This window comes from Erythrolamprus reginae, chromosome 5, assembly GCF_031021105.1.
Source record: "Erythrolamprus reginae isolate rEryReg1 chromosome 5, rEryReg1.hap1, whole genome shotgun sequence".
Classification (NCBI taxonomy): Eukaryota; Metazoa; Chordata; class Lepidosauria; order Squamata; family Dipsadidae; genus Erythrolamprus; species Erythrolamprus reginae.
In genome coordinates this window covers 41445422-41457854 of record NC_091954.1, presented here as the reverse complement: position 1 = coordinate 41457854, position 12433 = coordinate 41445422, and the positions used below count along the sequence as shown (strand labels likewise).

Below are 12433 nucleotides of genomic sequence, written 5' to 3'. Positions count from 1 at the left end.
GAAGATGGGTGATAGGAACGATGAGAAGATTAATATTAGTGCAGACTTAGGAAATAGTTTGGCAGTGTTGTGGGAATTATTTGTTTTTGCAGAGTGTTGGCGTTTTGGAAAAAAAACTTGTCTGTGTAGTTCAGGTGTGCAGTGCTCTATAGTGTCGTTTTGAGGGTAGGAGTTATAGCAGTTTGTGCCCTGGTGTGAGATGTCTGTAAATATTTGCACAGCCCTGTTTTTGACTTGTACAGTATACAGGTCATCAGTAGAAGGCAGGTTGGTAGCAATTGTTTTTTCTGCAGTTCTAATTATGCTCTGAAGTCTGTCTTCTTGGGTTGCAGAACCAAACCAGACAGTTATAGTGGTGCAGATGACAGACTCAATAATTCCTCTATAGAACTGTATCAGCAGCTCCTTGGGCAGTTTGAGAAAGAACATTCTTTGTTGTGCTTTTTTGATGATGTTTTTGATGTTAGGTGTCCATTTAGATCTTGTGATAGGGTCGAACCTAGAAATTTGAAAGTCTCTACTGTTGATACTGTGTTGTCTAGTATTGTAAGAGGTGGAAGTATGGTCAGGTTTCTCCTAAAGTCTACCACCATTTCTACGGTTTTGAGTGTACAGTATTCAGTTCCAGATTGTTCTGGTTGCACCACAAGGTTAATTGTTCAACCTCCCATCTGTATGTGGATTCATAATTGTCTAGAATGAGTCCTGCCACTTGTGTCATTTGCGAACTTCACTAGCTTAACAGGTGGATTGCAGTCATTGGTATAAAGACAGAACAGAATTTGAGAGAGCTCACAATTTAAGAGAGCACACAGCCTTTGGGGGGGCCCTGTGCTAATTGTACAGGTATCTGATGTGATTCTGCTTAGCTTCACCTGCTGCTTCCTGTTCGTTAGGAAGCTTTTGATTCACTTACAAATGTGTTCACGTACAGGTACTGGTTCAGCTTAGTTAAAAGAGTGTCTGGAATTATGACACTGAATCCTGAACAAAAATCCACAAAGAGGACCCTTGGCTAGGTCTTTGGAGATTCAAGATGTTAAATTAGAATTGAATCAGTTTTAATCAGAATTGCAGCTGTTTAAAAGCATCCATCTTATTAGCAAGTGAAAGTAAATTGGTAAGAAAAATTTGAAGATTTGGGTTAATTCCCTTCTAAATGTAAATTTATTTGATGCATGAGCCGAATGAGAAATTAGAAAAGGTTGTCTATCTTTGGGATAATTTAGGGCCAATTCAGTGGTTCCATGGATGGGTAAAGGAAGATTTTGCACGAGCCTTCAATGGAAAATTGTCCTGTCATGAATGTTAGGTTTTGGGGGAGTATTAGGGTTGGACTGGGGAAGGCTTTGGATCCAATTGTGATCCAAATTCCCTACATTTTCCAGGCATACTTCTGGAGTGAATGAAAAACTGTATCAGCCCCACCCCGAGTTTTCCCTTGGGGAATGTAATGGGAAGACAGTTTAAAAAAAAAAAAGACCAATTGGCAAGATAATACTTTTACAAAGGTAAAAGGTACAACCCTCTCTTTTGCCCTAGCTGGCATGAGCACAGCAGAACTCAGGAAGTGGAGGATCCTTCGAGAAAGATTCTCTTTCCCTCACCTTATTGGATTGGTTTGCCAGGTCGTATCTTGAAGCATTTTAAACTGTTTTCCTATTATTAGATGACTCTGCTTATGAAAGCCTGAGACAACTGCTTTCATAATTAAATGCAAATAAATAAAAAGCTAGACTAAATATTAAAACTTCAATTTCTTTACTGTTTTTTAGCACAAATAATTGTTCATATGCCCCTGCTAGGGTACCTGTAGAGCTTCTATAGTGCCCGATCCAATTTGATTTGGTTGTTTTACATTAATAAAATCAGTAAGTGAGAAACTGGAATATTGCAGATAATCAGATCTTTTATCTTTGGAGAATTTTCTGTTCTTAATGTACATTATAATAACATTAGAAAGAACAAATATGGAAGAGTGCCATCCTACTCAGAAGTGATGTCATTAAATTTGTTACCATAGAGGACCACCTATAGAGCAAGGGACCCCAACCCCGGGGCTGTGGCCTGTTCAAAACTGAGCCATGCAAGTGGCGAGAGACAGCATGCATGTGTAGCACCACTTGTGTGAGTAGTGGACACCCATCTGCACATGTGCATGTGTCTGCTGCGCAACAGAACCACCTCTCTTCCCCCCCTGGCCCTCTGGTCAGACAAGCCTGAAAGTTTGGGGACCACCATTGTAGAGCTGAGTTTTAAAACCTTTTTATCTTAGGACCCTTTGCCATTTTAAAAAATAATGGTGGATACAAAAGAGGTTTTGTTTCTACAGGTTACATTTATCTATATTTATTATATTAAAAATTAAAATTGACATTGTTGCTGCTGTCACTTTTCACAGTTATTTGATCGGTCTCAATATTGTATTATTTTTCAACTTCACTTCATAATTAATATTCATTTCATGAAACCCTGAGTCTTGAGAGACCGCCAGGATCTTAGGACCACAGTTTAACAAATATTAATCAAGAGCAACATGTAAGTGTATATGTGTATCCAAAGTCACTTTGAAACCCATTTTAATTGGCAGAGAACAGACCTTTCTTTAATTTAGTAAATGTATATGCCACCTATCTCATTGTGAAGCTACTCTGGGCTTTCAAGTTAGTTTGCAGTAAATCTCAAGGCATACTGTCTGGAAATACAGATACTCCTAAACTTATGACCACAATTGAACCTAAACTTTCTGTTGTTAAGTGAGACATTTGTTAAGTGAGGTTTGCCCCATTTTATGACCTTTCTTTCCACAATTGTTAAATGAATCATTGTGGTTGTTAAGTTAGTAACCCAATTGTTAAGTAAATCTGACTTTCCCATTGACTTTGCTTGTCAGTAGTCACAAAAGAGGATCACATGACCTTGGGAGACTACAAGAGTCATAAAAATGAACCCGTTGCCAAATATCTGAATTTTGATCACGCGGGGAAGCTTCAAATGTCATAACTGTAAAACGGTTACTTTGAATAGTAACTGTTCAACAGTAACAGTAACTTTGAACAGTCACCAAGTGAACTATTGTAAGTCAAGGACTGCCTGTGGCTGCTTTAGCTAAGCTTAACTTTATTGAAAAGGTAACAGTGTTCAGCTACATAATTATTAACCGTTTTCATTCCTGTGTTGTAATTTTCAGTCTTTGAGGAGCCTGAAGATCCCAGCAGCAGATCATTCTTTTCAGAAATAATATCTTCCATATCAGATGTAAAATTCAGTCACAGTGGTCGATACATGATGACCCGAGACTATCTTTCAGTTAAAGTATGGGATCTAAATATGGAAAACAGACCAGTAGAGACCTATCAGGTATTGTGCTCAGCTTTAAAAAAGGAAAATAGATACTCCACAAAGGAAAACCACCTCATACTATTCTGCACTTTTATATCTTTTAAGGTTCATGAATATCTTCGAAGCAAACTCTGTTCACTATATGAGAATGACTGCATCTTTGACAAATTTGAATGTTGCTGGAATGGTTCTGATAGGTAAGTCTGGTTTATATACTTCAAATATTTTCCTGAATATTGAAAATGATTATATTGCCCTTGCTGCGGCAAAAATAAAGAGACACAGTTCACTTTAACATATTTATAGTATAATAATGGATTATCCAGAATTTGCTAGTCCATTGAAAAGGAAACCCTGCTCTGCCTGTAAATGATGCCACATGATAGCATATATAAAAGATTAATAAAGGTGTCTCCAGATGTGTATTCATAACTAGAATCCACTTTCAAATTTGCAGATCATTTGATTGGATCTGAATTCACCTTTGAATTTGGAGGCATAAAAATGCCTAAACTTTCTTTTTTAATGAGATGAAAATTATACTGCATCCGGCCCGGACTTGGGGGGCGGGGTGTTGCCTCTGGCAAGATCTTGGTGGGCACCGCTGAAGTGAATTCAGTGGTGAAGAAGAAGAGCTGGAGGAAGGAGGGAGGCAGACCCTGCAGGCCTCTGGCATGGCCATTATTGCCCCCTCCTCTCCCCACCCCTATTACCAACATCTACGATGCAAATTTATTATCTTGCGGTAATCCTATAGATTAATTTTTATCTTGTGGTGAGGGTCTTTTTGTATGTGGGATTATGTGGAGAGATAGATGGGAAATAGTGGATGGGCCGGAGTGACTGAATTTGGGAGGTATGAGAGAGCCAGATGAGAGCTCGGTTATGCTCCTCGACTTAGAATGAGTGGGAGGTCTTGCCTGCAGGAGGGAGGAGGGGGAGTTGGGGAAGGGAATCCGGAGAGTCGTTTTTTTATTATTATAACTTGGAGAGATAGATATGGCAGGAGCCATGGGATAGGCCGTTCTCAGGGAACTAGTACTTGCTGGCTTAAAGCAATTACTTGTTCCGGCCCCTCTGATTCTGGTTCATTGGGCTCATCTCAAACACCTAGTGTCCAGGCTCTGGGCTCAAGCTGTTGCTGTTTAATGCCAGATCTATTGTTAACAAAGGCCCCCTCATCCAAGACTTAATCTTGGAGGAGGGAGCTGACCTGGCCTGCATAACTGAGACCTGCCTGGGCCAGAAGGGGGATGTCCCCCTCTCAGAGATGTCCCCAGAAAGGTTTCAAGTATTGCATCAGCCGCGACCCTAGGGGAGGGGTGGGGAAATGGCAATTATAGCCTGCAAGGGTCTTCTTCCTCATAGAATCCCTGCCTGCCCGAGAGATTCCTGGGTATAGGTCTCTCCTCTTGAAGCTGGACTCGGGTTCAGTTGGGCTTATTTTATTGCTGATGCACCTTCCTCCAAGCTGCATTACAATGGCTCTGCCAGTGCTGCCAGAGGCTTTAGCCAGGTTGGCAGTAGAGTTCCCGAGGCTTATAGTGCCATTACTTGGCGAATCCTCGGAAGCAGCTCAGGAGTTCATGGCTTCCATGAGAACCATGGACTTGATCCCAGTAGTTCAAGGTCCGACTTACGGAGGAGGGGGGGGGCACACACACTTGATCTGGTGTTCCTATTGGGCAATGGAGATATGATCTGGAATTAAGGGGTATAGATACTTTTCCCTTGTTGTGGTCAGATCAATTCCTGCTGAGGTTAGAGTTTAAGGCAGCATTCCCCCATTGCAGGGAAGAGGAGCCAATGAAGTGGTTCCGGCCCAGATGCCTAATGAACTCTGCAGGGTTCCAGAAGGAGCTTGGGGAGATATTGGGCTCACTTGTCCACAATCCAGCCAAGTCTCTGGTGGTTGCCTGGAATAGGGCTACATCTGGGGCACTCGACCGGATTGCACCTTTGTGACCTCACCATGGGAGGGGATCCAGGAAAGCTCCCTGATTTACTGAGGAGCTCCAGGAGATGAAATGCCAAAAGAGACACCTAGAGCAACATTGGAGAACCAGTAACTCCAAATCTGACCAAACACTTAAAAATATATATATATATATTTTTATTGTTTTTCACAAACAAACATAACAAACACAACATATAATATTTAATGGAGCTACAATCGCTCTGCTTAAAATAGAAGTCTTCATTTTATAAAAGGAAGGAAGATATTATTTAACACTGTCTAAAAAATATGTAAAAATATCTATTATAACACACTACATAAAAGCACATCTAAAAATATATAAAAATATATATAAAAATTTTGATTTGTAGATTAAATCAAACAAAAGTAAAGAAGATAAGAGAATAAGAAATTACATTTATGTTATATATAATCACAACAACAAACTTATATCTTTTTCTTTTTGTCCCACCAAGAATATACCTTCTGCCAAATATCATAAAATTCTGAATCTTCTTGGTTGTTTAATAGCCTCGTCATATCGAGCTCAGCACATTCTAAAAATTTCTTAAGTATTTCTGCTTCTTTTGGAATTTCTGAGAGCCTTTATTAGGACTTGTTTAGTGGCGATACAGACGGCAAAATGTTCACATTTTTCCGCACTTATTGCATCCGCAGATTTGCACCCAGCTGCCCTTTTTAGAGTATTCCTTCCTTAATGCAGAAGAAACAGAGGAGTCTTTGCAAAACAGTATCTGTATCTGTCACCCAGATTCGGAAAGACTGGACTAATTTCGACTGAGATGAGAGGGGCTGGTTCTTGACTTATTGCATGGGATGAATTTGAATTGGTGACTACCGAAGAAGTGAACAAGGGTGTAGAAGTGATGAGTTCCTCCACTTGTTTATTTTATACCCATGCTCCTCCCGGCTGATTTCGGCCAGCAGGGAGATGTCCCGAGACTGGTTTCAGGCCCTGGTTAACACGTCCTTGAGTGAGGGGTCTTTTCCACCACTGTTAAAAGAGGTGATTGTGTGACCCCTTCTCAAGAAGCCTGCCCTGGATCTAACTGAATGAAAGAACCTTCATCCAGTTTCCAACCTATCCTTTGTAGGAAACGTTGATGAGAAAGTGGTGGCACTTCAGCTCCTATGGCTTTTGGATGAAACAGATTACCTAGACCAGTGGTGGCAAACCTTTTTCTTCTCAGGTGCCGAAAGAGCGTGTGTGCACGCTATCGTGCATTCACAAGTGCCCATATCCATAATTCAATGCCTGGGGAGGGCATCACCCCCTGGAGGCCCTCTGGAGGACGGACACGGCCTGTTTCCCAACTTCGAGTGGGCCTAATAGACTCATGTTTCACCCTCCCCAGGTGCCAAAGGTTTCCCTGGAGCTGGGGGAGGGTAAAAGTGTCCTCCCCCATCCCCCTGAAGGCTCTCTGGAAGCCAAAAATGCCCTCCCAGAGCCTCTGCGCTAGCCAAAAATCAGGTGCTATTTGTGTTAGAGTAATTTTAATGAATTTTTCCTTAAATCAAAGTGCCCTATCAAAAATCTATGCAGCTTTAAGTGTTTTTAGTGTTTTACTGCAAGGCATCTCAATAATGGACCTAAAGGGCCTAATATAAATATCATTCAGACAAATAATGTTGCCATAAGCAGAATTATTGTTAATGTTACATGTAATAAACATGTAACATTACATGTAATAAATGCCAGAATTAGTTACCAAATTAGTTTGGTCCTCAAATAATGTTGTATATATTAATGCAATGGAATTTTACAGGCAATAGCTTTAAATACAGCAAATGATAGTCATCACATATAACATTTCTGAATCTGCCCCCTGTTTGAAAAATACTGGGCCAGGATAATTAATAATAATAATAATAATAATAATAATAATAATCGCAAAACGCCACCATACTTGGATCTGCATGCATCATTCGAAAATACATCACGCAGTCCTAGACACTTGGGAAGTGTTCGACTTTTGATATTGTGATATGAAATCCAGCATATAAATTAATTTGCTGTGTATTACTGTTTTTTGTTAATAATAATAATAATAATAATAATAATAATATAATATAGCAGCAGCCTTTACTTTCATTGTACATCATGTATACGATGAAATTGCCTCTACTTAGTGCAGTCTATAACAGAATATCTTCTCCCTGTTAACTCAGAGAACTGCTGGCAGCCAGAATGGACAGTATTGTCCCAGATAAGCTAGAAAGAAGTTTTTAGAAATACATATTTGAAAGCAATGTATGCAGCAGATCACTTATTTAACCATTTATTTAATGCATTCCATTTTAAACTAACTAGCACTATAGAAATGCCACAGCAGACTATTAAATAACAGTGGCACGATTTCTCACATCTGTTTTATAAAGAAAAACAGTGATAAGCCTTAAAGGGATTCTGGACATTATTCAAAACAGAGAATAGATTGTAATGTTGAGCTGAGCTCTTCTACCTACATTATCAAAAAATGATTTTATGCTGTCATAAAATGGCCTATAAATTGAGGACAGCATGAAATATGGCAGTGATATATAAAGGATTAACAGCATCTATCTGACAGCATAATTGCATAAAATTCCATTTAAACTGAAGAAAAGAAAACACAGCCATAAAATTGAATATCCTGTAAAAACAAATGCGGAATGTTTAAAGATTTCAGCGGTATGACAAAACAGCTAATTTTGCAAGAGAGACCTGATCCTACAGCTACAGTAGTACTGAACTGCAGTATAACGATAAAGCTTATAAAGCCTGGGGTAATGAAAAGTAGTCTTCACCAGGAACTGTATAATACATTTAAATAGAATTCAGTTTACACAAATTCTCCATTGTAGGTGGAGCCATCATTTAGGAGGGGATGTCCTTGTCCATTCAGAGTGAGGACCAAGTCTGTTCTGTTTCTTTTTTTGCTGGGTCTGCCCTCTTGAGACCCAGTTTCGACTCTGTCCTCAGACAGGACACTCATGGCTATCATTGCTCCCTTCCTGAATTTTGGCTTTCACCCAGTGGACTATTGGATATGTGAGTCTATTATTTTTACTTTACCCTTTAGTATCATTTTTACTTTACCGTAAGCTTTTCATTTTTCTTCTTTATCTGCACGGATTTTTAAAAGTCTGAAATTGCTAGTGATCTCTTAACACTCAATGCTCTCAGCTGTAGAGCCTTGGTTCCTGCTGCCTCTCACCACCTACTGAATTCCAGGGTATTGACCATCAGGGCTTGCCCTGGCCTGCCCAGCGAGTCTACCACCTCTGGCATCGACCATCTGGGCTTGACCTGGTCTTGTCAGCCAGAACCTAACACTCCAAAGCTTCAAACGGTGAAAGGGAGATCAGGCGGCGCTAAGGGAACATCTCCCTGGAATTGGTATTCTGCAGTTATGGCCATTTGGCTGTAGGGGCCAAGGGAAGGGATACCCTCAACGTATTTATCTCAAGACACAGTTAATGTTGGTAATCTTTCAAATACTGATGTCTATACCCCAAAATGCTCTTAAGAAGTTGTAATTAGCTATGTTGGTAGTATATATTTAAAGTGATAGACACCAGCTGTACATTTGGTGACACAAATGATGACTGAATAACACAAATTTACATATCTGATCTTGAGAGTCAATAACCCACTTCCACAATATTTATTTATTTATTTATTTATCCATTCATTCATTCAATTTTTTTTAATGCCACCCTTCTTAGGGCGGCTTACAACATCTTAGCAATAGCACTTTTTAACAGAGCCAGCATATTGCCCCCACAATCCGGTCCTCGCTTTACCCACCTCGGAAGAATGGACGGCTGAGTCAACCTTGAGCTAGTGATGAGATTTGAACCACTAACCTACAGATCTAGCAGTCAGCTTTAGTGGCCTGCAGTACTACACTCTACCCACTGTGCCACCTCAGCTCATAATAGGTGGAATAAGCTCAATAATTGAGCCAGCCATAATAAAGTCTAGTTCATTACAACAGTGAGGCACATTTTCATTGTCATTTCTAGATTTTGTGATATTCTATAAAAATATTTTTGTGCGCTATTATTACAGTATATTCATTAACAAATTAATGACTGTTAAGTATGAAAAAAAAGATAGATGTATTATTTTCTTAGTTTGTATTGCTTGTGATTCTCTTGTAATTGCTTTAATAATTTAAAGTGTTCTATTATGTGTACGTTCCTGTTTAAAAATAAGATAAAACTTGACAATCCTTGTTATTTGACTTAGTGAACAGCAAAAAGAAGGAAATTGGGTGATTCTTTAGGTGGACCTTTGTAGCAGTTATTTTCATCTAGCTGAAACAAATGAGTAAAACATTGTTCTTTCTTTCCTACAGTGCCATTATGACTGGCTCCTATAATAACTTCTTTAGGATGTTTGATCGGAACACACGGCGAGATATTACATTAGAGGCCTCAAGAGAAAGTAGCAAACCTCGAGCCATCTTAAAACCCCGGAAAGTGTGTACAGGTGGCAAAAGAAAGAAAGATGAAATAAGTGTTGACAGTCTGGACTTCAATAAGAAGATCCTTCATACAGCGTGGCACCCAGCGGAGAACATCATTGCAGTAGCAGCAACCAATAACTTGTATATATTCCAAGACAAAATAAATTAAAGGCGGCTTATTTGAGGACAGAGTTGTCGTCTTGAATAGTTAAGCTCTGTTGTTTATCTGTCAGAGATGGCCTTGTTGTCCTTCCAGTAAAGAACATTGATGCACTTATTCCCCTTTATAGGCAAAGGAAAGAAACTGGCCTGGACTTGAGTTCGTGGTGTATTTCTGCCTTCAGTGAGGGGGGAACATGGAATTGATTTTTGTAAACAAGGAAAGCCCACTGGAAGCAGAATTGATGGACAATACTTAATAAAAGTCAATATTCAAAAAATGTATTTATTTAAGTCTGAGCCTTCCTTTCCAGTTGATAGACCAAAAATCTAACACCCAAGAAACAAATTGTCATTAAAAATTGTAATTTCTATCTCACATGCTCTTTATCTGCTGTAATATTTGGGCCTTTCAGAACATATATTTGTGCTTTATGCCTGTAAGCATTCTTTCTCTGGCCTTCATCTAAGCTTTAGGTGTTTCTACCTTTGAGCATATAGGTAAGTCTAGAGTCAGGTGTGTAGACAGGTTTTTCATGTATATTTACTCACCAGCTGTATCTATAACCACACCTTCTGGTGTAAACCACTTAATAAAAATAACAAACTATAGGAAAAAAGTGTTTTTAAATCTGAAAGTATGTATTCAGTCTTTTTTATTGCATGTATTGAGATTGTGCAAGATACCTGATGGAAAGATTTGAAAGGTTTGTCCCCCCCAAAAATATTTATTATACAAAATGAGTTTTGGGTGGTGTCCTACTGCTTCAAACTCTAAATTGAAATTTGTATCCAGCTGTCGTCTTTACCCTAGTTTGTATTGCTTTTCTATGTTTAAAAGAAGATATCATATGGTATGCACAAAAGAGGTGATGTGAAAAATAGCCCGTTTACTTACATGTAGCCTTAAACATAATGGGCCATGTACATCAGAACCTTCAATAATCATTGTTTTGGTTAATAGTAAATATGCTTTACAATTAATGGTAATGTGCATATATTAATGTGCATTACATTTTTTACCCTTAGTTCTTTGTTTTCAATAAGATTTTTTTAATATTAAACTAGGCATAAGCAGATGCAAGCATATTGCCCCTGAAGCTCAACCTTGTATGTTATTAAAATTAATTATGCCAAACAGGAGCACATTTAGATATATTTCAACTCTTAATCTGGGCCTGTGACACCAGGAGATTTACACCTGGTTGTCTTAAGGCTGATGTGGAAATGTATTTATAGAATGCTAAGTTTCCACTAGGAATGGGGGCAAAGAAAAATAGATCTCTTTTACGATGTTTTTTTTTTCATAGAAGTAGGAATAACTCTCAGTATTTCACTGTAATCATCTCTGGGAGTAAACCTAAGAAATAGCAATGGGCACAATTTTGATAGATTACGAATCTTCCACTTTCTGTAAACTTAACTGCTGAATGTGCCTATGAAATCCCCCTTAAAATTCAGGCCCTTTGAGCTTCCTGAAGATAAGATAGGGTGATTTGTTAATGCTCTAAATTAAATGAAGGTTTAATATGATTATTAAAAGTATGAGTATGCAAGAGGAATGTGTCTCTGATCCTATCCTGTCAATGTTCATGGAGTGCCACTCGTCCTCAGAATCTAACACCAATTTGGTGGTTCTAAAAATAAAAATCATTTACTGTATATCAGTTGTGACACTATTTGCAAATCTTGAAATGTGGAACCAATAGGTCATTTAACCATTAGATTGACTTTGTTCCTCCCCTGCCTTCCTGCAAAACAAATACAATGGGTTTGTATATAATTGTTCTATTATTTTGATCAAAAAGTTTAATAAATTTTAAATGTTTACCTGAATTTGTACTGTGTACTTTAAAACTTTTTCAATGTTTTCCCCCTAAATTTGCATTAAATGCCTTTGAAATATATATATTTAATATTCATTGTGCAGCACTGTGCTAGTTGATAGCAGGTAGTGATCAAAATAAGCTAATATGATTCTTACTAGACCTGGTTCTCATTTTTATTTTGCATGGAAATACAAAGATTCTACTTTTTCCCCTTGTACTCTTGATTTTAAATCCTATTTTTAACTTGTTTATGTGATTATACATATGAAATGTTTTCCTTCCTACCAAAGATCATACATTTACAAGGTTGATATTGTTTATATCCTATTGTTAATTATAAATTAGCAAATCAAAACTTCAGAGATGTTAATATTTTCAGTCTGAATGACTATAGATTTCTTCTATAGACATCAGTATTTAAGGAGTGATGAAAACTAAGCATTTACTACTGTATTGCAACCATTCTTTTCTTAAAGGCCTTTTTTCACACTGTAAAACTGAGCAAGTACTGCTGACTTCTGCATGTCTGATTGGGTTAATTTTAACTATCTGGCTTATTATTTATGATACATTTTCTGGTCATGAGTATTCATAGCCTTCGGAGACTTCTTGATTGCTTCGCCTCATTGTAAGTTTCCATTTATGTTCCCAGAAATTAAATAAGGAGTTGG

At 38.2% G+C, this 12433-nt stretch overlaps 1 protein-coding gene across 4 annotated transcripts in view; it reads left to right on the top strand.

Moving 5' to 3' along the window:
* The window catches only part of PPP2R2D (protein phosphatase 2 regulatory subunit Bdelta), a 52184-nt gene extending 40415 nt beyond the window's left edge, over positions 1-11769 (top strand). For all 4 annotated transcript variants that reach the window (XM_070752457.1, XM_070752458.1, XM_070752460.1 and 1 more), the window contains 3 exons: positions 3191-3360; positions 3448-3539; positions 9664-11769. In XM_070752457.1, the coding sequence (XP_070608558.1) occupies positions 3191-3360; positions 3448-3539; positions 9664-9943 (542 nt within the window). In that variant the 3' untranslated portion in view covers positions 9944-11769. The remainder of the gene's footprint in view (positions 1-3190; positions 3361-3447; positions 3540-9663) is intronic.
* Positions 11770-12433: the final 664 nt, after the last annotated feature.